This window comes from Mus musculus, chromosome 5 (assembly GCF_000001635.26).
Source record: "Mus musculus strain C57BL/6J chromosome 5, GRCm38.p6 C57BL/6J".
Taxonomy (NCBI): domain Eukaryota; kingdom Metazoa; phylum Chordata; class Mammalia; order Rodentia; family Muridae; genus Mus; species Mus musculus.
The window spans coordinates 52,658,642-52,685,712 of NC_000071.6; the positions used below are offsets into that span (position 1 = coordinate 52,658,642).

The following is a 27,071-nucleotide window of genomic DNA, read 5'->3' on the forward strand; positions in this document are numbered from 1 at the left end:
TCCCTGCATTATCACAGCTATGAGTGAAAGTTAACTTTATAATGTCATGGCATAGCAGTCAGTAGTCAACAAGAGTACTTATTTATGTATTTATGTGGCTTAACCAACAATGCCATGACCTCTCCTCATATAGGCCAAACTGCAGAGATGTGTATTTACTACTTAAAGACAAATCAACATCTCACACACAGATGATGATGAAGTGAGGCAACAGGAAGAGAAGCCCCAAGGACACCTTTCCCATCAGCTCCACAGTTCCATTTTCTTGTATTCAAAAGAATGTTGTGAGCCCCAGAACACTGAGCACTTTTCAATTAGGGAATAATAACGTCTGAGTAAATGACTCGTGTGGGGCTGCAGAGAGACCTCAGCAATTAGAACAATTACTGCTCTAGCATGAAGACCAGAATTCTGATCACAGCACCCTATGGCAGCTCACAAAACACCCTGAACTGCAGCTCCAAGGGATGTAATGCCTCTTCTTGCTCCTCAAGCCATCTGCCTCCGACTAGCTCACACAGTAAATAAATAAATAAATAAATAAATAAAAACTTAAAAAATGATGTGTGTGAAAACAAAACAGCCATATAGAAAGTATAAACATATAGCTAATAATGCCTAGAGTATTTTGTAAAATGTACACAATGTGGAAATAGTATGTCCACAGAACAGAAACTGTTCATTCTAGATGACTAACGGGCCTATAGGATAGCTATGATCACCTGCTCCTTCCTTTCATAAACCTTTAGAGATGTTAATGCATTGGAATTTCGAAAGCATTAAAGATGTGAGGAGAGGCAGTGAGAGGCTCGTGGTTAAAAGCATTTGCCACCTGCCCTGACAGCTTGAGTTCAAGCTCCAGAACCCATAGGGTAGAAGCAAAAAATTGGCTCCTGCAAGTTGCCCTCTGATCTCCATATACATGTTCTGGCACATATGTGTGTGCATGAACACATACACGGATGTAGTAATTTTTAAGTATTAAAAATTAAAGGGATGCCTAGGAGGAAGGCAGGGCAGGCACAGAATGGAGTCGTTGGTGTAAAGCGTTTTCACAAGCTCCATCACAGACCCCTATGCTCCTTTCTTTTGCTCTAGATGACGCAGACCTGATCCGATGTATGGATCTGTGAGGCAGCCTTGAAAAGCTAAGAAATGATGAAAAGACACCAAAGGTAAGAGTGGATGAAGAGGGAGCAGAGGGCAGCAGCTACTATAGGATTTTTAAGATCCTGGAAAATGTTTAAAAATTTTTTTTAAGATTTGAAAATGTATTTTTATGTATTCACATGGTTCCTTCTGGCTCTTTCTGTGTTCTTTTTCCTCTATATAAAATATAATCATCAATATAGTTTTTGAAATACTGTAATTCAATACTTAGAAATACGAACATCTTGGGTTAAAAAAATTCTCAGAAGGACGGCATTGAAATATTTCTGTTGATTCAAGACCAGCAAAGCTATTTCACAGGGGCTAAGAAAATGGCTCATCCACTAAGAACACTTGCAGTGCAACCATGAGGAATAGAGTTTGGATCCCAGAACCCACATGCTTCACATATATGTAAAACCCTAGCTCCAAGGAGGATGAAGACAGAGGATCACTGAGGCTTGCTGGCTTCCAGCCTAGCTGAGAAAAATTCAACCCACAGGTTCAGGAGAGACCCTGCCTCAGGGGATAAACAAAAGGGCACTCAACCCCCTCTTCTGACCCACAACTGCACAAACTAGCATGCTCACACAGACACATAGGTATGCACACACTTACATACAGAGATACATGCATACACATAAAATATATGCATAAACAAAGAAGTCTTTAAAAGCTACTATCCAATTACCATCATACTACCTAGGAATAATAACTTTTATTAATAGAATACTGTATACAAGTTTCTAATGTTCCCTGGAGAACTAAATAATGTTTACAGTATTTGGTTATAGAAAAGTCATAATCCTACAGTATATAATATTAATATAATAAGTCACCTGCTGAATGAGATGCATGCACTTTGAAGACTGTAATCCATAAGCGTTGTTGACTACATGTGGAATGTCATAATTAGCACAAATCACAGCCAGTTCTTCTAATCTATAAACATAAACATTTACAGAAAGACATGCTCATACTGTGCTTTATAAATAATTATGGAAAGTTTTTATTAATAGTCAGTCTTAAGGTATACCAGGGGAAGGGAGAGGGGATGACAAACTGAATTCCCTCTGTAGCATCTTTACATGTAATTCACCAGCCTGGAAATACAGAGCAAACACTTTAGGAAACCTAGAATAGCTTTTAATGTTACCAATAAATGAGAAAAATGTATTTATAAAAGCTTGTGACTTGGGAGGCAGAGGCAGAAGGATCTCTGTGGGTTTGAGGTCAGATGGGTCTAGGCAGTGAGTTCTAAGCCAGGTCTACACAGCAAATTCCAGGCCAGCCAGGCTACATAGTGAAACCCTGTCTAAAAGGAAAAGGCAACAACAACAACAAAAAGCTTATGACGTAACTTTTAGCTAATTTCCAAACGTTTTACAAACAAGACAGAGAAGCTATGACTCAGAGAGTGCTGTGACTTTCTCTTACTGTTCTGACTGCTCCCCATGTTAGAGCTGGTGCTGGCAAACAATGAGCAAGTCTGGAACCGTAAGAAAGCTCAGAGAAGGGAAATTACAATACTCCTGTACCAGAAGTCACTGAGCACTGGCTTTGACAAGGACCTGGCTACATCCTTTAAAACTGCTGGCTTAAAAATCCACATCTCTTCCCTGTTCACTTGACACTCCTCATATAAAGATGATTTGAGTCTAACATATGTTAAATATGGTGATGAATCACAACACAGTAGAGGCCCTTGTGACTGAAACCACCTGTAAAAATGTTAGCACACTGCAAAACTATAACTAAATCCTACGATGCAAGTAAGATGATTTTTTTAATGTTTTGTTTCACAGAATAGAAAAACAATTTGGAAATAAAGCATTTTAAATTTTCTTTCCAAAAGGAGGCATTTAAATAATGGCATCAGGAGGCAAGGGGATCTCTTTGAGTTCACGGCCAGCCTGTTCTCACAGTAAATTTCAGCCCAGTCAGGAGATACACAAGACCTTGTCTCAAGTAAGCAATGAGTAGTATGATCTTTCTACTAAGCTATGCATGATGTATCCTTTTTTTCTAGATGTGAGCAAGTATGCTTTAAAACTATAAATGGGAATAAGATCATGTTCATGTATCAGAAACTTAATTTGCTTCCTTCAAGTATTATAAATTGTGGTGGTGGTTCAGGTAATAATGGTCTACATATACTCAAATATTTCAAAGCTTAGTCATCAGGGAGTGTTACTACTTAAGAAGGAACAGGACGTTTGGCCTTGTTGGAGATGTGTCATAGAGATAGGCTTTTAGGCTACAAAAGCCCAAGCCAGGCCCAGTGTCTGTTCCTGCTGTGTGCAGATCTTGACTTAGAACTCTCAACTTACTGTTCCAGTGCCATGTCTAGCTATGCCATACTATGCTTCCTGCACTGAAGAAAACGGACAAAAAAACCCTCTGAAATCATAAGCCAGCCCCAATTAAAAGCTTTCCTTTGTAAGAGTTGCCATGATCATGCTGTCTATTCACAGCAATAGACACTAAGACGTGAATAAAACCTCCTTTGTAGGGCTGGAGAGATGGCTTACTCAGTCAGTACAGTGCCTGCCTTGCAAGCATGAGGACCTGAGGTTAATCCCTCAGAATCCCAGCAGAAGCCAGCTGTGGCAGCTGTGCCTGAGATCCCAGCACTAGGCAGGCAAAGGCACGACAAACTCTGCGGCTCAAGAGCCAGCCAGGCTGACTGAAACAGGGTGCTCCAGTGAGAGGCCCTGCCTCAAAACAACAAAGTGCAAAGTGATAGAAAAAGACATCCAAAATCAGTCATGCACATAAGCACCCACACAAGCACACACAATACACCTGACTCACAATCAATACCAAAATGTCTTCTGCTACAAACAAAATAGGCTTGGAACACATACTTATATTCTTTAGATTACAAAAGGCACTTTTTTTCATATGTATGTGCTCCAAAGAAAGAATTCTCTAATAGCCTCCTTGAAAATAAGGTATCATAATATTAAACTTATTTAAACAAACAAATAAGACTTGTAAGTAACTTTAAATGATCTAAATTAATCAGATGTTTTAATAGGACATAAAAATATACTAAATGAAAGGCAAAAAAAGCAGAAAGCAGATTTTCCATGTGAACCCCACTGTATTCTAAGTCAGAATTTTAATAGCCGTCAGAAATTATATTTATATTTTTACATAGATTTCCTATTCAAAACTCTATAATTGACCAATAAAAACAAGATAAATGATAAACCACTAAAAGACTATAAAATCAGAAATTCAAATATACTAGCTTTACATCTCCATTTTCCTAAGCCTCACTAATCAAAAACATTCATTACATCATACAAATAAGAAGTAACAAATGACAATTTGCTGACTGCTAAGTCCTCCTGACTCTTTGTAGCAGGTTTACATGTAACCAATGCACACCACACACTGAGACTGAAGTCAAGCTCCCCAGAGAGAGATGACTCCTCTAATACAAACACTCACGAGCTGTCTGGGACAGCTTTACTAGAAGTTTACTTCTAGTCCATTCAAATGTTCTAGATATTAAAATTATTAAAGAATACCATTTCTTTCATATTGTGATAGGAATTTTAAATGATTGGTCATCAATAAACTACTACAGCATAGGCAACATAATTTTAAAACAGAATTCATGAGTGACACAAGGTAATTTTTTAAGGGCACAGCTTCAATATGATCTTTTAAAATTTGCCTGTGAGATAATAGAGGCTAACATGTGGCCATCCGTGCCAGACAATGTGAGTGCACAAACAGCAGAGCTTAGCAACCAGCGTCCAAAGTCAACATGACTCCTATTCATTAGGTCTTCTGTTAAAAATATTGAGATGAAACCAAACTCGAGCTTCTGACAAAAACAGAATATTCTGTTAATAAACCTAAGCCCCGTGACATTTCCAAAACAAAATATTTATGGCTATCTTTTAGAAAAGTGAACATCTGCCACCCCATGGCTTTAATTTTCTAATTTATATTATTTTCAAAACGTGGACAGGCACTTAATCTCCCCATCACAGAAATGTAAATAATCCTAAACTACTTTATTTACAGTCTGCTAATGACTATACTTCCTACTTAGCAAATGAACTGCAAGGCCAAAGTAGAGATAGGAAAATGCTCTGCCCAGCATTTCACTTGGATAAGCTTAAGCAATGAGTAGGAAAACAGACAAATAAGACGAACTGAGGTTTGGATAGACAGATGTCCACCTCTGCATCAGCTGATTTTCCTTCAACATCAAACTTCTCCACCTGGCTTCAATAACTGTCCCTAGGACAGACTGGGACCTGGCCAGTAGACGCACTACTTGAGACTCAGTGGACAGCCTGTCAGGCAAAAGGCTGCTGAGTGAGCATCTGAAGACCCATATTCCACGTCAGTTACCTATCGGGCACCCTTGGAGCAAAGCAGGCTGTGGTAGAATGAAGGCACAGGATGTGCTCCGGCCCGAGCTCCTGGATTTTAGCCTCCACGGCTTTCAGGTCTGTGCGCAGCTCATCACCTTCCAATACGTTTTCTATTACCACGGGTTCAAAACCTAATCAAGTCAACCAGAGAGCTAAGCATTAGAGTCAACTAAATGTGAGATGATTCTAGAACTCTAAGAACCAATGCAATGGCACACAGAACTCTAAATACTTATTAAACTAATGAGCTTTTCCTCTAGTAATAAAGATGGTGGCTAAGAGCTGGCATTAGTCAAAAAGTCGAAAGGACGTGAAGAACAAGTAGACAACTAGGACTGGATCTTAATGCTTTGAAATGATACAGAAAGGATTTTATATTGCAAAGACAACACATTAACCAGAGGTCTACAGAAGCTAACTGCTCAGTTGCTGATAGTCAAAAAGAAACCTGGCCAGGGCTGGAGAGATGGCTCAGCAGTTAAGAGCTGTTCCTCCTGAGGTCCTGAGTTCAATTATATAAATAAAATATATAAATAAATCTTTTAAAAAAAAAGAACCCTGATCATTCTCTAGAAACATTTCAATTTCATTTGAGTTTATTACAGAGATAGATATAAATAATAATAAAATTCAAGCACTAAAATATATCATATCCATAAATTTTGCTTTACCATATAAACACACATACCAAAACAAACAAACAAACAAAAACCCTCTAATCAATTTCAGTAGCATAGAGATCCATAACCCACCTCCTGGCCCAAGAGTCCATATTTTTAACTGAAATACTGTAGTTAACTAGCACATAGAGGTCACCTCACAAGCAATTATACAAATGCGAATGGTAAAGGTAAGTAACCTTTACGTAAACTGAAAAGTTGCATAAAACAAAACATGTACTAAATTTTATGAATACTTTACTATAATTTCTTTAAAGCATGAATATGGAGTTCATTTAATTTTTCATTTACCTATTTCTACATAAAAATCTGAATTTTTCCATTGGGTGTTTAAAATATCACATATGCTGCATGTCTTCTTTTACCTGCAGTGACCATGGACTTAAAGCAGGACTTCTGGTCTATCCGTGGCCATATGATATACTTGGCCTTTGGTCTTTTGTGTCGTAGTGTCAGGAAACACAAGGTTAGACTCATCCCAGTTGCCATAGGAACTACAAAGCAACTGGCCACTGAATGAACACCTACAAATAAAAAATAAAACAATTCATTATCCCATTAAAACGTTCTGGAAGAAATGATACATTTCCTTTATCAAATAAATGTAACCCTGATGTTTCTTCTCATTTGCTCTCATGAAACTCATTGTTAAAGCCAGGGGGGTAGCACTGCAGACCTTTAATCCCAGCAGTTAGGAGGCAGAGAGGCAGATGGATCTCTGTGAATTTGAGGCTAGCCCTGTCTACAATGAGTCCCAGGTGAGCCAGAGCTACATAGTGAGACCCTGTCTCAGAAAAAAAAAGAAAAAGGCAGAAACACTGCAGTTTTCCCGGTGATGGGCCTCAGGAAGCAGACACAGGCGGATCTCTCAATTCAAGGCCAGCCTGGTCTACAGAGAAGGTTCTAGGACAGTCAGGGAGTCACAGAGCCCCTCAAAAACAAGACAAAAAAAATAGTCATTCCTGGGGTTATAGCTCTCGTTTTTTGTTTTATTCTGAAACAGGTTTACATGTGTGTCCTTTTAAAAGCCATTCATATTATTTTTGAAGACACAAAAATGTAGGAAACTTGTGTCCTATCTACTCATCAATCACATTATGATTGATAGGATACATACCAGCAAGCTTTATGACATTAAGCACCAAAGAATTAGTAATTTTGTTCAAGAGGCTAGAGCCTGCAGCTTTTGGTTGCACAGCAGAAATATCACCGGATCGTCCAATTCCGTGGATGAACCTAAGCAAAAAATAGGCCAAAACCCATACAGATACATTCAATGTTGAAGTAGTCAATACGCAGGTTTACAAATAAATAACCAAAAACTAGCAGAGGTAGTTTTCTGTTGTTGTCAGTATACTTCATAAACAACTAAAGTAGAAAAACCTTAAGTTGAAAGAGTTTCAATATGTTGTAGTAGCTAATCTACAAAGACCATCATTATCAAATTCTTTTCCCATGATGGTCCACACCAAAAGATATAGTTTAATTCTCCTCCATATCTACATCTGGATTGTGTGGCAGGGGGTGGGGGTGGGGGTTGGGGGTGGGGGTGGGGGAGTGTTGTCCTTACTGACTTACTTTTGACTAGGAAGAAGAGAAAAAGCCTCTGAGTTCTAAAATGTCATAAGAAGCACTAAGTCTACTTGGTTTCTAAAGAGTCTGCTAGTGTGCACTGCCTTCCAAAATCCAGCTGCCACACTGGGAAGAGCTAACATAACAGAAGATGAGATCTGAGCCCTTAGCCATGTAAACAAATCATCTTTTATAGACTGCCCACTCTCACCTTCAATAAGACTACAGTCTTAGCTGGCATTTGATAACTACACCAGAAACACATTGCTGAGCTCAGTTAACACACAGAACCAGGAAGAAATAATGATTTTAAGCCATTAGCTTCTGGAGTGATCTGTTTAAAACCACAGTAGAGGTAACAACCTATTCCCTCTTTTCTGCCTACTAGAGCAGTGGGACAGATTTCAATCTGAATGAGTCGATGCTTTAGAGACTGTCCTAATTAGTTGTTGGCGGTGACAGTGGCCTTTTGAGACAGGATCTCACTAAGAAGCCCTGGCTGACCCTATACTTTGGACCTTTGCCCCTATTTCTGCTAAGTGCTGGGATTACAGGCAGTGCCACCACCCAAGCAAAAACTTTCCTAATTTCTAAAGTATGTTTCTTAAAAATGAGTGTACAAATCCACGTGTCTTAAATTAGATGGTCCTATACACTTAAAAACACTAAAAATTGGAATACTCCAATTTTAAAAAGAAACAACTCCTTCTGATGCTCCTTACATTCAATTAGATCTGAAACTGTGTATAATGAGAGTATCAGAAGCACTAACTGGTACTGTACTTCTTTACAGGCACGCCTTATATACAAGATATCCATATGCATTATCTATGGACCTTGTTACCAGGGCATTGTTAGACTGGAAATCTGCATCCCTACTCATTAGCATCACTTCTGACTGCAAATATTTTCATTAAAATTTTAGTAAGCCTCAAATATTTCACCATGATTTAAAAACAAAAAAACAAGAAGTTTTTTAAGAGATCATATTTCTCACAGAAAGGGTGGAAGACAGAAATAAGCAGTCATATCCAAAAGCACTACCAATTAATGATTAAATCATTCTTGCCAGGCAGTGGTGGCACAGGCCTTCAGTCCTAGCAGAGGCAGGTGAGACTCTTAAAAAAATCACTTTTCAGAATGGAGTAAAATCTCAAAACTAATACAAATAATGTAATCATCTAATACAACTGCTCCCCCATCTGCTGGAATTCAGACAGTGATAAACACGCTCTACTCTCCAGTAAAACCTGTACATTACAAAGAAAACATGGCTGCAAGTGGGGTTGAACACCTTTAATCCTATGAGTCAGGAGACAGAGGCAAGTGAACCTCTTTGTCTGAGGCCAGCAGGAGCTACAAAGTGAGTTCTAGGCCATCCACAGTTACAAAGTGAGAATGTCTTAAAAAAGAAAAAAAACAACAACAACACAACAACACACAACCATGATGTATATCAAGTGAAGTTTGAAAAAAGAAAAAGAAAGAAGGCCACGCCCATGGTAAACACTCTGCAAGGCTGGCTGAACGTCTATGATTGTGGCAAGTTAGCAACTGGCAGGCCAAGAACCAAAACATCTTCCCTCTGTGTGACCTAGCAACCCTGTGACTATTAGGTCAATCCTTCTGGAAGGGACAGAAACCCCCTAGCTTCACCTACCCATAAGCTAAGAATGTCATCAGACAACAGCCAGGGCCTGCAACGGAATTTCCCTGCTTTTCCTAAACATGCCTACCTCTATATTTCTACTAGTGTAGTCAAAAAGTGTCTTGGCCTATGATTTTGTTCTGCGACTATTTTACATAAAAATTTCATGGAACTGTTACCATCCAGAAGAACATAATATTTGGGGTCACCTGTCACTTATATGTATCTCTAGAATAACTCTTATTCCTTTTGAAATGAACTGTTTTTTTTTTTTAAAGACTTGTTTATTTTATGTATATGAGTACACTGTAGTTGTCCTCAGACACACCAGAAGAAGGCATCAGATCCCCTTACAGATGGTTGTGAGCCATCATGTGGTTGCTGGGAATTGAACTCAGGACCTCTGGAAGAACAGTCAGTGCTCTTAACCACCGAGCCAGCTCCTCAGCCGTAACTATGCTTTTTTAAATTTTGCTTTGTTTTGCTTCATTAAGTTTTTATAACAGATGTACTAGTTTAAATATTGTCAGAACACAGCACCAGTGATGTTGACCAGTCTGCTGGATGAAAGAGGAAACCACCATATATCAGAACTACTGTCTTGAAAGCTCCAAGTCTCTCAGTTCCATCTCTCAGTTCCGTTTGATTTCTGTACCCATTACCCATTTCATGAGGGAAGGGATTATTTCTGAGTGGAAACTTTATAATTTAGTAGGAATACCACCACCATTATTTTAAGTTCCTTCCACTCCCATTCCCAGAATGAATGAATAAGTAAATAATTTCATAAGTAGTTTAAGAACCATACCTGTAATGTCGTCGAGCAACCAAAGCAGAGGCCACTCTCCCTTCCCTTTCTCCCACACCACAATTACCCAAGAAATTGTTGCTATCCATGACTGCAAGCTCATGCAGAAAGAGTTCGAGGGTACTTTCATCCCAGCCATCCTCTGGACACTTGCCCTTAAAAAAAAAAAGTAATGGCATTTATATTCAGGTAAATTATCGGCCCCTAAAACTCCACATCAATGTACTTGAATTCCTTTTAATGTGTTTTAATGACCCTTGATTCCTCACATCAGAAATAAACTCAGCAGCTATGAAGGAACGTTTGCCAATTGGCCAAACGTTCGTTTTCTATTTGACTACAAACTATAGAGGTTGCGGACTTATGTAATATGGCCACTGAAGTTTGCGAGGGCTCAGTGGAGTTAGGGAAACTGAAAAGGTGACGTCCTCGGGTGAGTTTTCAAACTAGGGGCTGGCAGACCCTGGGGGCACTACGGTTCAGGACTCCCGTCAAGAGGTGAGGCCAGAGAGGTGCGGCGGGCAGCTGCCCGCGGGCGCAGGTCTACCGGCCGCATGCGATCTATCCCCGAATGGCCCCGGCGGACCAAGCCCTTGGACTTTGACAGCTCCGCACACACCAAGGCGCCGCGCTGCCCCGCCCCTCTCGGCACACGCCGAGCCCGAGCGCCGAGTACCTGCTCTAGAAGCAGCCGGATGAGGTGCTCGTGGGCGCGCCGAGCCTCGCAGCCCTGCCTCACGTAAGCCGGAGACACCCGCCGCTCGCCCGCCGCGAAGCTCTCCGGGTTCATGACGGCGCCCACTGAACACACACCGAGGCCCAGGATGCAACGCGCTGCCCGGACGGTACGGGGCGGCCGTGGACCCAAAACACCCTAAGACGCCGCCTTCGACTTCCGCGCATGCGCAGAGCCGTCTTGGTGGCCCTCCACTCCCATTCCCCAACACCACAAGCACTTGGGAAGAAGTTGGAAACCTTGAGTATATATGAGAGAGTTGGCAAGATTAACGGGTTTCCGGCCAGAAGAAAGGGGAGTTGGATTGGGCTAGGTAAGCCCTCTTGTAATCAAGAACACTAGTACTTCAAGAGAGGGCAGAGAAGGCAGAAGAGTCATTGTGTGGGCTTCTCAGGAAATGACAATTTATGATCTGTTCCAGTCATATTGTTTGAGTCTTCCCCAGACTGTGTCAGATTCCAGAACCTTACATCATACATACCTTGATATATTTCAGCAATTCCTACTGCCTGACAACCTTAGGAAAGGATAGAGCCCTGCTCTCGCGGCAAATTTATCTCATGATAGTTACTCTTTTCATTTTAAATTATGCAATAATCTGCAATAACTCAACCCACCATCATATTATGGGAAGAGGAACCTTATGCATATCTTACCTGAGATCTAGAGTTTTCTCTACTAAGTTTAGATCTACAGAATTCCTTTAAGAACTTTGTACTAACATTTGTCCATGAATAGTGTATCTTTAGAACATAGTAGTAGTCTACCAAATGTAGGAATTCCCCACTGGTAGAACATATATGTACTTACATGTCAGCAAGCAAGCACACATGGCCTGCAAATTCTATATGACTTTGAAATGTTTGAGGGAAGAAGAGTTCCTCACCTTTTTTGGGCACCACAACAAAAATGGACAAGAAGCTACGGGACTCTGTAATGCACTATTTCATAGAATCGTAGCCATATAAAAATAAAGGCTCATGGGGAAAGAGGGGAGATGTGGGAAACAATGAAAATGTTCTGAGAGATCACTGCCAAGCCAGCTTTCTTACCCATTAAAATCCCTGAGCATACAAAGGTCACAATCCTGCAGCTATTCAAAGGCACCATTGTACACTACCGGTGCCTAGCCCCTGCCTTTGAAAAGAAAGGATGTGGTAAATGGTTGGACCTTTTGCTCGGCTAATCTCTGAGCCTCCCGGGACATTTGCTTAGGGGCTACCAGATATCTTCAAAAGGATATCACATGTCTCTATGGAGCCACTCATTGCAACATAGACAAGCTGGTTAGTCTCCCAAGTCAACATTAGCTGTGAAGCTTGACAAAGATCACTGAGGTTAACTGAGGATCATTGTAACCTGCCTACAACATAGTCTAGGAAAAGTCTACAAAAGTGGGCTGAACCATGACCTCAATGGCCATTTCACCATTTTTAGATTGATTTTTAAAATGTATTTTAGATAGTGTATGTCCATTTTCAGGGTGGTCTGTGGTATTTCCTTGCCAAAAGATACAGCCTGTATAGTCTCTCTAAGTTCTGATTTTATTTTAACCTGGGTCAAAAAAAAAATTCTAACAATAACCAAGCCACTTACTTCTATCAAGAAGATCAAATTCTAGTCAAACCTAAAATGACTTCAGCAAGAATGAGAGATGGAAGGACCTCTGCACTGTCTTGCCCTGTGGCAGGGGTGGGAAAGGGGGTAACAAAGAGCATGCTCACCTGCAACGCAAACTGGGAAGGGAAGGGAGCACTGAGAGGGAGGAAGGGGGTGGAAGGAGGGAGGGAGGGATGGAGGGAGGGAACAGAGGGAGGGAGGGAGGGAATGGAGGGAGGGAGGAAAAGGATGGAGGGAGGGAGGAAGGGGATGGAGAGAGGGAGGAAGACAATGAAGGAAAGGAGGAAAGGGATGAAGGAAAGGAGGAAGGGGATGGAGAAAAGGAGATGGGGAGGGAAAAGGGATGGAGGGATGCAGGAAGGGAGGAAGGGGAGGAAGGAAGGGGAAGGGGATGGAGTGAGGGAGGGAGAGGATGGTGGGAGGGAGGAAGGGGAGGGAGGAAGAGAGGAAGGAGATGGAGGAGGGAGAAGAAAGGAGGACTAAAACCAAAGTATGCGTGGAACCCACTATTTTGTGTACTAATGGTGTTTTTTAATTGAAAAGAAAACAGACCAGAATTCTGTCAGCATGAAAAGTTAACCCAAGAAGATACTTCAAACTGAGGGTTTTAAAGAGATCTTTCAGAAACAGCCCATCTTCTAAAGCTATAGGCTAACTGGGACCTTCATTACAAGCCAATGACCTTAAAGTAGACAGCTTCCTTTTCGGGCAAGGCTCCCATCTACTTGCATTCACTAGAAAATCTGCTCCCATCCTTCTCACTTTAGGTGGAGCCCGGCTTTTGACCTCTTTTCATTCTTGTGTAGGTGTAGGCCAGGACATATTTACTCTAATGCCGTTCACTTCCCTCAGCACAGTGGCTGCTACGTGGACGTCTATCACTGTCCCCATCACTTAAACACCCAAGCAATTTCAACCTCATTAAACAAGACTAGAGGGAAGCTCAACCACTGGTGCTCCCACTTGCAATTATATGAGCAAAAGATCATAAGCGTTTCAGCATAATCACTTCACTGGTGTCCATCCCTCCCCGGGGGGGGGGGGGGGAAGTTTATTACAATATTGATCAGACCAACGGTGTTTTTGAATTTGAATTCAATCACCTTCGTAGGGTAATGGGCCAAATCCTTGCCACCTGGAAATGACTAGTTGAGATCCAAATGATACCAGCTAATGTAAAGCCTCGGTTTCTACCTTGGGTCATGAGTCATACATAGTCCCCACCATCTATCTCCCTGTGTCCCCCCACTGAATCCATTTTCCACTTGGAGTGGACACCTAATCCCATTTGCTTCAAGCTGATTCTTCTTGTACTTTAGGACTGTGATTCCAAGTTAGGTCTGTACAATTTTTGCCCCTACTCCAACTCAGGGTCTCCTGTTCCCAAAACCAGTCACATAAGATGTCCCATTTCTAATTAGCTGCCTTCAGCGTCCCAAGGCCATCACCACTCCCCAATCCTGGCACACCTAAAACATTTTTAAATTACATTTTCCCACTCCCCTGCATACATTTCTACAGAAAATGGGCATCAGCACAAACAGACAAATAATTGGCTGGTATTCTGATCGGCCCGAGCAGTGGTTTTTATAGTCATATCTGCTCTTTCTCATTGGCTGGGTGCTTGTGCAGCATATAGTGTAGCCCCACCCCAGATTCCCCATCTTCCTGGGGCTTGGGATTCTCTTCCCCCTCTCTCTGACAAGTGGGCTTAGTCATAGAGCAAGCTGTAATTTTCCTTTCTTCTTTAAAGATTTTTTATTTCTGTGAATGTGACTTTGTCTGCGGGAATGTATGTCATGCATGTATGGGTGCCCCAAGGGGTCAGAAGAGTCTAATCCGTGGAGTTACAGGAGGTCAGAGCTGACCATGTTGGAGAGTGGGAACTACAATAGGTTCCTCTGAAAGAGCAATTAGCACCTTTTACCTCTGTGCCATGTCTCCACCTGAGCTAACCTAACCGTGCAGAGGGCAGGCGGACCTCCAGCTTCTTTGTGATTAGTAAACTTAAGTCTATTAAGGTATCTTTGGTTTGGGAAATGGACCATTTCTGTTTTCTTTTTTTACCTTACTCACTAGCCCTCTGTTTTCTTTTTGAGCCCTTTGAAATGCTAGTTGTAGAGACTCAATTCAAGTGAGCCTGCCGATTTCTAAAGGACCCCAGGAAAACTTGTGTGTCTGTTCCTTGACAACTGCAGAAGCACGGCAATCCTTGGGTGAAGTAGCCTAAGGTTAGGGCCGCCTGCCAGAGAGCAACTCCCCATACAAAGCCCCAGGGAAACTCATAGAAAGATTAAGAAAGCGGCTAATGAAGGGGGAGGGGTGCTCGCAGGGACAGCCGGTGAGCCTGGGAAGACCGGAGAATGAGCCACCTCGAGTCTTTGGCCATTGAGGCATTTATTAAAACTAAAACTGTACAATGGGCAATGGCAAAAATTGTGCCCAGCTTTCTCCAGCCAACCGAAGAAGTAGCATTTAGCCATATTCTATTACTGCTAGAGTCAGCTAAAGGCTCTCCTGTGGCTCCAAACTAGGTGCTGGACATGAGAGCACACTTAGGGCTAGTTGTTTTACCTTTTAGTTTTGTTGGGTTTGGCCCAGGGAGGAAGAGATAATTGTATTTGTTGTCGTCGATGTTGGGGTCCAGACCTGGGGGATAAACTGCTGCCTGAAGTGCGTATTTTACATACCAAAGCGGACACGGACTCCAGGTTCTCCCAGCATCCCTCAGTCCCTACCAGTTACTACAGGGCATGGCTGGCATACTCTGCCTTCTGACCTGAACTTTTCCAACAAAACCAAAATAAATAAATAAATAAATAAAGCTCATACTTATATAATCCATTTTGATCCTGCATCATACCTCTACCCCACCCCAAAACCTATCTCTGAATTTCTCTCTTCCTGAAAGAAAGAGAAGTGCACACTTTCTTTTCCCCCTTCCCTGTGGTGACTTCCCTGCCCTTCCTTGGGACCAGTAAACCCACCCTAGAGTGGCTTCCCAATAAACCTGCCTTTATATACTTAAATTTGGCTTGAATTGGATCGTTTCATCCATGGGGAATAACTTCAATCAGCTTCTCTTAGCTCCAAGGCCAGCTTAAAGTCTTAAGCTGTGCCCCCTTTTTATTTTGTGGTTTGTTTTGGTGGTGGTGGTGGTGGAGTGTGTCTGTATCTCTTTCAGACAGGGTCTCACTTTGTACTCTTAGCTGGCCTAGAATTCACTATATATACGAGGGTCCTGGAACTCACAGAGCCTGGAATACACCAGCCTCTGCTTCTTGCATGCTGAGATTAAAGATGTGCCCCATCATATCCAGCCCAAACTGGTTGCTGGCATATTAGCATTTGAAAAGCTTTCAGCTGCTTTTTGAGACTTTTGTCTCCCAATCTCCTAACTCCTTACATTACCCTAATTAAACTATAAATCTAAGTGCAAAATCTGAGGTTGAGGTGGGATCACTGCCCACTGATTGTCTTCTACTCCCACAAAGCCTGACTTACAGTCAAAACATGCACAAAAGCACTCTTAATTCTCTATATGTGGCTTATTTGAAAGCAATTGTTTTCATTCATCTAGCTGTCTAACTGAAACTGCCAGGCTCAAGGTCAAAGGTGAAAAGTTCAAAGGATGCCTAGTGATCTTGGAGGAGTGACTTCACTTTTCTGTGTTTCGGTTCCCTGTCCTTTAAAGGAATCAGTAGGAATCGCTTCTTTATATACGAAGTTTTTTTTTCTTTTTTTTTTTAATTTTTATTAGGTATTTAGCTCATTTACATTTCCAATGCTATACCAAAAGTCCCCCATATCCACCCACACGAAGTTTTAAATGCATAAAATAACCGGCCTATATAAATAGTGGGAATTGGTTCTTGACTACTCAAGCAGTATCAGGTATGGGTCCCATCTCATGGAGTAGGTTTTAAATCCAAGGAAAAAGAGGTTGATTACTGTTATGGAATTTGTGAGCCCTGGAAAAAGACCACAGACTCAGTCCAATTATAACTAAAAGATTCATTGATCAGCTGCTAGCCGAAGGAACAATCTCTGAGCCAAATCTGTGATTGCTATGAGAAGCAGGGTGAGAAAAAGATTCATCACAAGAAGACCATCAACATCTACACTGAAGCAAGCAAAACCTGGCCTGTTTTGCCAAGTTAACTGATGCAAAACAACCCTTGGTATCCGTGTAAACAAATTAGAGAAGCCAAAAAAGCAGTCAGTCACATCATAACAAGTTGATAGTCACAGCTGTAATTTTTGGGTGGGAGGGTCACTAAGTCAGGGTAACTGAGAACTTATCTTCCAGGGACTGGAGTCAGCGACAAAAGACTAGTGGGTACCAAGATGGATGCCTAGTACAAAATAGAATTTCTTCAGCCATCACTGTTACTTCCATGATGTTTGTGCCATTACTGTGCCAGTATATTTTGCAAGCAAGTCACTGTTGAAGGCCACGGGTTTTGCAGTGGGGTGATATTGATGGTTACACACCTCCTCTGGTAGCAAGCAAAGTACCTTCCAGCACTAGCGGGGGTGAACATTCTAGTTAGGCACTAGTTCAACTTGACCATATGAAGGACATACGTGTGTAATGTCTTTAGCAATGGGGCCTTACCATCAGGCCAAGAACCTAAGACTAGACAAGTCATAGGCCCGAAAGGGAAAACCTAAGACTATCTATCATTCTGCTAAGGAACATAGCAACAAATGACTCCTAATGACATGTTGCTAGACCATAGATCAGCGTCTCAGCCTTCATCAGAGACGCTTCTTCTTGCACCATATGGGAATTAACACAGAGGCCCATAACTGGACAGTGTGCAGCATGAGAGACCTTAGAACACTCAGTCCTAATGGGAGGTCTTCATCAGTCTCCTCCCCTTGAGGCTCAGGGATCTATGTGGAGGAGGAGGCACAACAATCTCAAGAGCCAGAGGAGATGGATGACTCCAAGAGAGAAAGTCTTTCTGACGCAGCAGGACAGGTATACACAGGAACTCAGAGACCACGGCAGCATGCCTGAGCCCTGCTGAGGTCCAAGCCAGAGAGAAGGAAATGGACATGGAGTCCCACCCCTAGCCCACATGCTATTTGCAATTGATATCTGCTGGCAAAGAAGAAATCCATTTTCTTCTATGGAGCCTCACCAGGTGTATCACCACACTTCAGGGGAGACCCCATGCTCAGATACAGGACCAACATAAAGTGAACTCCATGGAGGTTTGAGGGGTGGTCATTTTTTGTTTTTTGTTTTGTTGTTTTGTAGACTTTCTGCTTTGTTTGCCGTTTTGTTTGTTTGTTTGTTTGTTTTTTGAGACAGGTTTCTCTGTGTAGCCCTGGCTGTCCTGGAACTCACTTTGTACACCAGGTTGGCCTCGAACTCAGAAATCTGCCTGCCTCTGTCTCCCGAGTGCTGGGATTAAAGGCGTGCGCCACCATGCCCGGCCTGTTTTGCCATTTCTTGTCTTATGATTGTTTTGTTCTGTTTGCTCTCATTTTCATTCTTGGGGTTTGGGGGTTTTGGTTTGGTTTGGTTTGGTTTGGTTTTTTCTTAGATGTAGTTTCTTTGTAGCCTTAGTCCTGAAACTCACTAGGTAATCAGGCTGGTCTCAGCCTCAAATATCGGAACTGATTTTGCCTCCCAAGTGCTGGGATTAAATGCATGCACTACCACACCTATGTGTGGTTTTTTTGTTTGTTTGTTTTTCTTTTAAAGAGATAGAGGAGACAAAAGTTAGGTATGTAGGGAAGTGAGGTCTGGTGGGGAATTGGAGAAACAGAAAAACCTGATCAAAATATATTGTGTGAAAAAAATAAAAATAAAACAGTAGTAAATGTATTTGCTTGGCCTTACAGGTCTACAAAATGAGCAAAGCCCTCGAGAAATAGTTGGTCACCTGTGGGAAAATAAATGCAGGTAGCTCACAAGGCCTGAGTAAAGTGTTGTGGCACAAGACTGAAAAACTTTCATCCAATATAAAGGAAACATTTCAGAACACACGAGGGGTCTGGCCAAACACTGGAAAAGTGGGAAGTTCCAGCAAGAGGGAAGTGAAAGAGTCACAGTGTGTGGTGCAAATAAGTCCGGCAGACCTTCTGGGCCAGCTTCAAAGGCCAACTTGAATTGTGCCCTCAGATTTCAAAGCCAGTAAGTAGCAAAGGCTTCCTGCTTGCAGCATCCATGTCCTTAGGCAAGTCTGTCCCCTGTTCCCACCCTGTCACTGGCATTGGCCATGCCAGTGTGTCTGACCAACAGGATGAAAGTAGAATCAAGCCGGGCAATGGTGGCGCACGCCTTTAATCCCAGCACTCAGGAGGCAGAGGCAGGCGGATTTCTGAGTTCGAGGCCAGCCTGGCCTACAGAGTGAGTTCCAGGACAGCCAGGGCTACACAGAGATACCCTGTCTCGAAAAACCAAAAGAAAGAAAGAAAAGAAAGTAGAATCAAACAAAGAGCTTGCCCGTAAGGGCACTTGGAATCTTTCTGCCACCATGGGAACAAACCTGCTCTAGACAGTTGAATGATGGGAAACATGCGACCCCCAACACTTTTGTAATGTCTCAACACCCAGCACTCACAGTTACGGCAACCTAGTTTTCTAGAGCTGGCCTCAGGTGCCGCAAAAAAACAGTCAATGGAGCCCAGGCCAGATCTGTGACCAAAATGAATGGTGGTCATTTTTAAGCCACTATACTTTAGGGCAGTGTTAGGTCTCAAACCTGGGACAAATAGCTGAGGTGCCTACATAGCATATCAAAGTGGACCTGGCCACCAGGATCTCCCTGCAACAACCTCTGCCTGGAACAGGGCCTTCCTAACTGGCCTGCCCTGCCCCCTACCCTGAACTCTCCAGTCCAGGGCTCAGATGCTCTTCCCAACCATTTTGGTTATTGGCTCTTTATCGGTACCTTTGGGTCTCCTGGCTGCTACACTAGACTCCTTCTCCCTTCTCCTTTCCCCTCTCCCCCTCCCTACATGGCACAGCTCAGTCTGGCCATGACTTTACCTGGACTCTCCCAAATGTCCCCGCCTCTAACTATGCTCTCCCACATATCTGCAATAAGCTTTCTCCTCCACCATACCTAAGAGCAGAAATGTTTCCCTTCCCTCTTTTCTTTTTCTTTTCTTTTCTTTTCTTTTCTTTTCTTTTCTTTTCTTTTCTTTTCTTTCCTTCCTTTCCTTTTCCTTTTTTCTTTTCCTTTTCCTTCCCTTCCCTTCTCTTCTTTTCAATTCTCTTCTCTTCTCTCTCTCTCTTCCTTCCTTTCTTTCTTTTTTCAAATTCAAGTACCTTTTGAAAACGATGAAAGATTGCTGGGGGGCATGCGTGATGTCTCAGTGAGTAAAGTGCTTGTTTGCCATGCCAACATGAGAACCTAAGTTCTCCAGCACTGTAAAAGGCTGGGTGTGGTGGCTAGCCTCTGTAATCTCAGAGCTGTGGAGGCAGAGACAGGAATCCCTGGGGCTGGCTGGCCAGAGTCAGTCTAGATGAGTTAATTGCTAACTCACAAGTTCTTAAAACAAATATAAGGTAGAAATGATTACGGAAAACACCCAGATTTGGCCTCTGTCCTTTACACACCTGCGTACACAATACACCCTCCATGGGCATGTACATACACATACATCAGACACACTCATACATAGTCACATACAAAGCTTGGTGCTAACAGGGAACTGTTAAAAGGAGTGGGCAGATGTCTGTGCACTTGGGACACTTGAGACACATATTGGATATCAAAATAATTACAATGTAAACGTGTCCTTAAGTAAGCTGACAAGTGATTGCTGAGAATAAATGACACTGATTCATGATATTTCAGCCTTCTACCTAAGGTATCTGCATCACTGAGAACTTGGGCCCCATCCCAGATCTGAGGATCCTCACTGATAATTTTTATTATTTATTTAATATTCACACATGCTTGTATGTTTGGATCCATTCCACCCTTCGCGCCCTACCATCCCATTGCTCCCAGGTTGTGTTCTCTTTGTCTTTTAATTTTAATACCCAGAGTTCATATAATGCTGCCTGTATGTGCATGGGTAAGCAGCATCTCAGGGCCTTTATCCTGAAGGAACTGACCCTCCCTCTCCTAGTAGTCGACGACTGCCAATGGCTGAGCCACTCACCATCCATGCTGGGATTTGATTGGCTTGATCTTGTGCATGTATTATGCATGCAGTCTGTGAGTTCATGTGTGCAACCATGTTGTCATGTCCAGCAAACACTGTTTCACTACAGACATTCATTCTCTGGCTCTTCCAGTCTCCCCACACCACAGGGGAGACCTCAGGAATTTCTTGGCCATTATTACATCTTGACAAGCAACATCTAGTCTCTAAAATACCATCAGTACCATACTCAGTATTTGCCTCATCCTTTTTCTCATGAGACTTCTTTACTTCGATATTTAGGTACTCCCTCCTCCCTTGTTCCCTGCCATAATTTTATTTGAATGGGTTTTTGAGACAGGGTTTCTTTATGTGTAGCCCTGCTCATGTTTCTTTAGCTCTGTAAACCAGGCTGGCCTTAAACTACAGAGAATGGCCTGCCTCTGCCTCCTGAGGGCTGGATGGGTACTTCATCACCAGCTCATAATTTTAATTCTTTAAAAAAATAAAAAAGCAAACAAAAAGACTGGGCATGGCAGTGTACACCTTTGATTCCAGCACTTCTGGAATTCAAGGCCACATTGGTCTTCATGGTAGGACAGCCAGAGCCACACAGAGACACTTGTCTCAAAAACAAAACAAAACCACAAACAAAACAGTTACTTTTTCCTTAAAAGGATGGGTGTGTTTCTTAGGAATTCTTAATAGAAACCAACAAATACAATTGCCTTCCCTGAGCAGGTTTTTAAGCAATTTTATTATCTGTGAGGGTGAGAGTGGGAGGTAATTTGTGCAGAGTACATGGTCGGAGGACAACTTTGTGCAGGCAATCCCCCTCCTACCTTTACGTTGGCTCTGGGGACCAAACCGAGGCTACCGGACTATCCTCAGACAGCACCTTTACCCAACAAGCCATCTCACCAGCTCTAAGCCATTTTTAAGTTGGTTCCTCCACCCCACCCCCCACCTGAATCCCAGCACTCTGGGAGGCTGAGAATCCTACAGATTCAAGGCCAGCTTGTGCTTCACACTCTGAGAGGACATGAGGTAAGGTAAGGAAGCTGTAGGTCACAACGTTACCTTTATTGGGCAAAGTTTGTTAGAGGCATGGCCAAAGGCTTGCTTCCTCTGCAAGATTCAGAATTAGACAGACTTGCCTGTGATCTGTGCTGCCCCAGGCAGTCTCTCCCCTTCCCACTGGCAGAGCAGAGCAGCTGCCAGAGAGAGAGAGAGAGAGAGAGAGAGAGAGAGAGAGAGAGAGAGAGAGAGAGAGAGAGAGAGAGAAAGGCGTGGGGAAGGACAGGAATGAGTGAGGGGCTGGAACAAGGTGGGGAAGCTGTGTGTGCTTACTAGGAAGTACTCCCTGTGCAGCTCAGCAGTACCCAGTGCTCAGCACACATGAGCCTGCAGTTTGATCTCCAACATCAGCACCACCGAGATCAACAACTAAGTAAAGTACAGGATTGTAAGGTGCGTGGGTAGCAGCAACGGGAAGGATGAATGCTGGAAAATTCGGTCATCGCGGTTGCTTAGAAGTTTCTTTAGAGCGACATTGTTTAGAAACACTCTTTTGGAAGACAAGAGTCTTGATGGGAACTTCTGCTGAAGTGAAAACTGCAGATTGTCCTCATCTGTAAGGTTTTAAAAGTAATATTAGAGTTTGTGATGAAAGCTAGTGATAACTGCTATGGTCTAAATGGCCCCACCGTCATTCATATTTAAAATGTAATCCCTATTGTTAGGTATTAAGAGGTGGACTCATTAAGAGAGGATTAGGTTGGGAGGGCTCTGCTTCTCATCAATGGATTAATCCGTTTGAAGATTAATGGATTAATGGGTTAATGGGTTATCTATGTTTTAAACCAACTTGGCTCTATCTCTTATATGCATTCCACTGCCCATGTGATACTGTTTGTCATGTCTGGACTTCAGTGTGTCAACACCAGCCCCTGCTACACATGACCTCTCAACCTTTGACTTTCCAGCCTCTAGAGTCACTGGCTAAAACATACCTCATTCCATATGTGGTACTCAGTCTCTGGTATTCTGTCATTGTAACGAAAATGGGCTATAGCAACAATAAAGAACACGTCTGAAGTTCATGAACCCCATTCCATATACGATCCCCAGTCTCTGATATTCTGTCATTGTAACAGAAATGGACTATATCAAGTTCATGAACAAAAATAGCATTTTAAAAAACAAGCTTACCATGACTGGGCAGAGTGGTGCAGCTATAAATCCAGCAGAGGAAATGGAAACAGAAAAATGAGGAGTTGAAGGCCAGCCTCAGCTATGCAGCAAGCGTGCAGTGAGATCCTGACTTAAAAAAAAAAGTTACGTGGGTGGTGGTGGCACGTGCCTTTTTAAACCAGCACTTGGGAGGCAGAAGCAAGTCCATCTGTGAGTTCAAGGCCAGCCTGGTCTACAGATCTACTTTCAAGACAGCCAAGGCTACACAAAACAAACCCTGTCAAAACCAACCAAACAAAACAATGGAAGAGAAAATGCTTGCTAAACATTTCCCTTCAATTCTTCTGAGTAAAAACTAACCTTTTGTTCAGCTGCTGTGCCAATATTTCTCCCATGACACAGAATTTGATATGGTTGAAAACCACACACTCAGCAAAATTATACATTAGGAAGAACACTTTTAGGAATTATAGTTTAACCACTAAAATTTTATGCAACTTTGTAACTAGTGTTAACAAAAACAGTAATTGGTATCTTGAGAGAAGCTTGGATGGTCCGGGCAGGCAGTGCTGCTTGGTTGGAGTTTGACTCAAGGCTATTAAAATGCTATTAAAATAATTGTATGGAGTTACAGGGATGGAAAATAGATTAGACATTGCTAGGGCTAAGCATGGGGGTGGAAATGGAAAGGCATGGATATGAAGGAGAACTTTTGGTGGCTCTCCTCATCCACACCTTTGATAAAATTGTAAAGAACACACCGCACATACATGCACACAAAACTGATAAAAGCCTAATAGTCCTTGTGGATCATTCTGACACCTGATACCTGTTTCCTGACTTTGACATGGTACTACAGCCACACCAATTTCTATTGAGGAAGGTGAATATATGAGATCTCTCTAGACACTATGGAGATCTCTGCAAATCTATAATTACATAGAATCAGAGGATTTTAAAAAAAGCATCAGAGGACAGGAGAATGATAGCAGTTCAGTGCTTGCCTGGCAAGCATGAGGACTAGCTCAGTCCCTATGAACTTATATAAAAAGCCAGGCATGTCACACAGGCTCCAGCACTGGGCAAGCAGGGACATGTGAATATGTAGGACTTGCTAGGCAGCCAAGACACCCTGTCTAAAAAGAAAACAAAAAAACCCCAAACAAACAAACAAAATCACACACACACACACACACACACACACACACTGGTTGAACAGAATTGTGGCTGTGGTTAGGAGAAAAGTTCTGCTCTGAGCAGGAGGGATGGTATCTACGGAAGCAGAGGAAAGAGCAACATGCCCTGGCTGGACCTGGAGTCCACTTATCCCAGAAGGACGATCCCAGCGGGTCATTGTTTGTGTTTTCTTACTAGACACCAGAAAGGGTTCTATCTATTCCCCAAATTGAAGGTTTTTTCTCTTGCTGTTGAAGACCACACACAATTTAGCTCTCACTATTCAGCTTGTCTTCTTTCAGAATACATTTACATTTGGAATAAGGTTGTTTTCTTTGCTCAGGATCTACCTGGTCATTTAGGAAGACATTCGACTGTACAGGCTTTTATTTAAGGGGGAAGCGTTGGGAGGAAGGCTGGCATCAGATGAATGTGCCTTCCCCGTGGAGACGCTCTGGCAACTGGCATTTGAAAACTGATGGCCCACGTGTAAACAGAGACAGATGAGTGATCCAAGCAGGGGTGCTGAGTGTGGAACCCTCAACTCAGGCACCAGACCCATCAGGGTAGAGGGGTCACCATGGGACCGTGTTTCAAGTACAGTTCACCTGAGTCGGGTCCCAGAGTTTCAGAGTCTATTGGTCTGCAGATGAGGTATGGGAATCTACTCTGCACTGTGACCAACCCCCCCCCCCCCAGGGGAGGTTGACGATGTTTCTCTGAGAAACACTTTAGAAAGCACAGGCTTAAATCTTCAACAAGGAAAAGGACTGTCCCACTAGCTTTTAAAGTAGTTAGCCGACTTCCTGCCGAAATAGTGCAATTTGGCTGAACAGTGAGCCGTGGAAGAGACAGCCCAGCCATGCTTCAAAGACATGCTGAGCCAACTAAAAGCGTGATGACATTGCTTCCAAAGCTGAGGACTGACAGCATCTGACAGCCAAGCTGGTACTGGTGTCACCTTCGAATACAAAGAACATTGGGTGTTTTGGCTTATTCCAGCAGGCATTAAACATTAGAAGGGAAATATTCCCTTAACTAGCTCTCTCCTCTGAAGCGGCTCTATGGAATAACAATGTTGTGGGCTCACACATCAGCTTCCCAGCTTCCCAGTTATCACAGGGGAGAGCTTTAAATCATCTGCCCCTAGGCAAATGGTGGGGTTCGCGAAATTTTTTGAATGTCAGAAAATGTACTTTTGAAAAATACATTCCAAGTTCTTTAGAGCTTAGGAACAGTTCATGATGTTAGGGCGGCATGGAGTTGAAGTACAAGTGAACAGGCAAATGGCCCACTGGCAGGTGAGAAAAACATCAAGAGAATTCCAAGCTTATGTGAAACAATGTTGCATTTGGGTTCTTAAAAACTTACACACCAGAGCAGTGCATGTTTATAGGTACTGTGTACTCAGGAAAGCATTATAGTAACATCTGTATGGGGTAAACCTTTCTAGGGCTTCAAATCTATTGCCCTTGGACAGAAGATATAGAAGGTAAGGAGCAGGAAGGATGCTTGATCTTAGCGGAAAGGAAAAGAAACATTTGTGTTTGGGTTTAACAATCCCAAGACCTGGGATGAAAGAGATGGCGCAGCAGTTAAGACCACTTGCTGCTCTGCAAAGGACCAGAAAGTGCAACCCCAGCATCCACATGGAGGCTTACAACTACCCGAGACTCTAGTTTCAGAGGATGTGACACCTCTTTTTCTGATCTCCACAGGCAGGCAGGTGGTACACATACAAATAGACATACAGGAAAAAGACGCATACATACAAAATGAATAAGCTTTAAAAACAAAACAAAACAACAAAACCGTGAGACCTAAACAATGTTTCCCAATACCATTGGAAAGAGCAGCTTTGTCCCAAGAAAGTCTGAGGTCTGCTGACTGGGCCATTTTTAGAATTAGAGTTTGGAATTTTCCCTTCCTTCTTTTTGCTTTGAAAATGCAGAGATTCGATCATGGTTGAGATGTGAAGAGTTACCTAAATTAGATGAGGACAGGCAAAGTAACAGAATGGAAGACTCAGCTGTCCCACAGCTACCTCAAAGCTGGAGATCTTCAACAAGTAAGACCAAGTGCCAGTCATCTTGCTGTAATCATAGACATTTGGATCTAACAGGGTTTAAGGCTAGTAATAAAATCATAACTGCTATAGGAGACCCTATATTTGAATTAGTGCCTTCTACCCATATAACAATCCAACTAAAGGGAATTAATAACTGAAAGGGACCATGATCCTGCTGGCTCACCATTGTATTCTCAGCTGCTGTCACCTAGAGGAGGAACAAATAATAGTGTTTCAATAAATGAAGGTGTATGTGAGTCCCCACGTTGACAGGTAAGTAAACTGCCACTGAAGTCTGAAAGGGAGCCATATCTAAACAGCCATTTATGTTGTTGGATGTGCTGACAGATGCCACAAGCTCCTGTTTCTTATTTGTGCTGCTCTGTCGTCTTCTTCTTCATTCAGAGTCACCTCTAAGCACTTCCACGTGTGCTTCCCAACTTGTGGCCCTTTCCAAACTGAAGACCACCGCTCTTGTGTAAGCTAGGTAGCTCTTTGCAATTAAGATAATATAATAAGGCAAACTGGTATCGTCCTAGTGGCCTTGGCAGATTATATAATATTCAAAATGGATCGTTTGCCAGGTGTGGTGGCATATACCTGCGATTCCAGCCCCTGAGAGGTAGAGAGAGGAGAAGGGGAGCTTAAGTCATTCTCAGATACACAGGGAGTTCAAGATCAGCCTGGGCTATGAACCATGTCTCAAAACAAACAAACAAACAAACAAACAAACAAACAAACAATGACTACTGATAGAGGGGTGAATTGTGGCCCTCAAAATATGTTTCAATCAGTATAACCTCACTTGGAAAAAACCCAACTCTTTACAGGTATAATTAAGTGCCTCAAGATTAGGTCACTGTGGACTATTTAGATAATTACCTTAGTCCAATGCTAAGTATCCCT

The 27,071-nt window shown here is 42.5% G+C and overlaps 1 protein-coding gene across 3 annotated transcripts in view; it reads right to left on the reverse strand.

The window, feature by feature from the left end:
• The window catches only part of Sepsecs (Sep (O-phosphoserine) tRNA:Sec (selenocysteine) tRNA synthase), a 29,676-nt gene extending 18,553 nt beyond the window's left edge, over positions 1–11,123 (reverse strand). The window contains exons 1-6 of one of the 3 annotated variants that reach the window (NM_001363463.1): positions 10,934–11,060; positions 10,325–10,412; positions 7,347–7,465; positions 6,595–6,753; positions 5,527–5,680; positions 1,989–2,091 (exon numbers count right to left, since the gene is read on the reverse strand). In NM_001363463.1, coding sequence (NP_001350392.1) covers positions 1,989–2,091; positions 5,527–5,680; positions 6,595–6,718 — 381 coding nt within the window. In that variant the 5' untranslated portion in view covers positions 6,719–6,753; positions 7,347–7,465; positions 10,325–10,412; positions 10,934–11,060. Of the gene's footprint in view, positions 1–1,988; positions 2,092–5,526; positions 5,681–6,594; positions 6,754–7,346; positions 7,466–10,257; positions 10,413–10,933 lie in introns of all 3 variants that reach the window. The other 2 variants (NM_172490.4, XM_006503827.4) reach the window with 2 other exon arrangements.
• Positions 11,124–27,071: the final 15,948 nt, after the last annotated feature.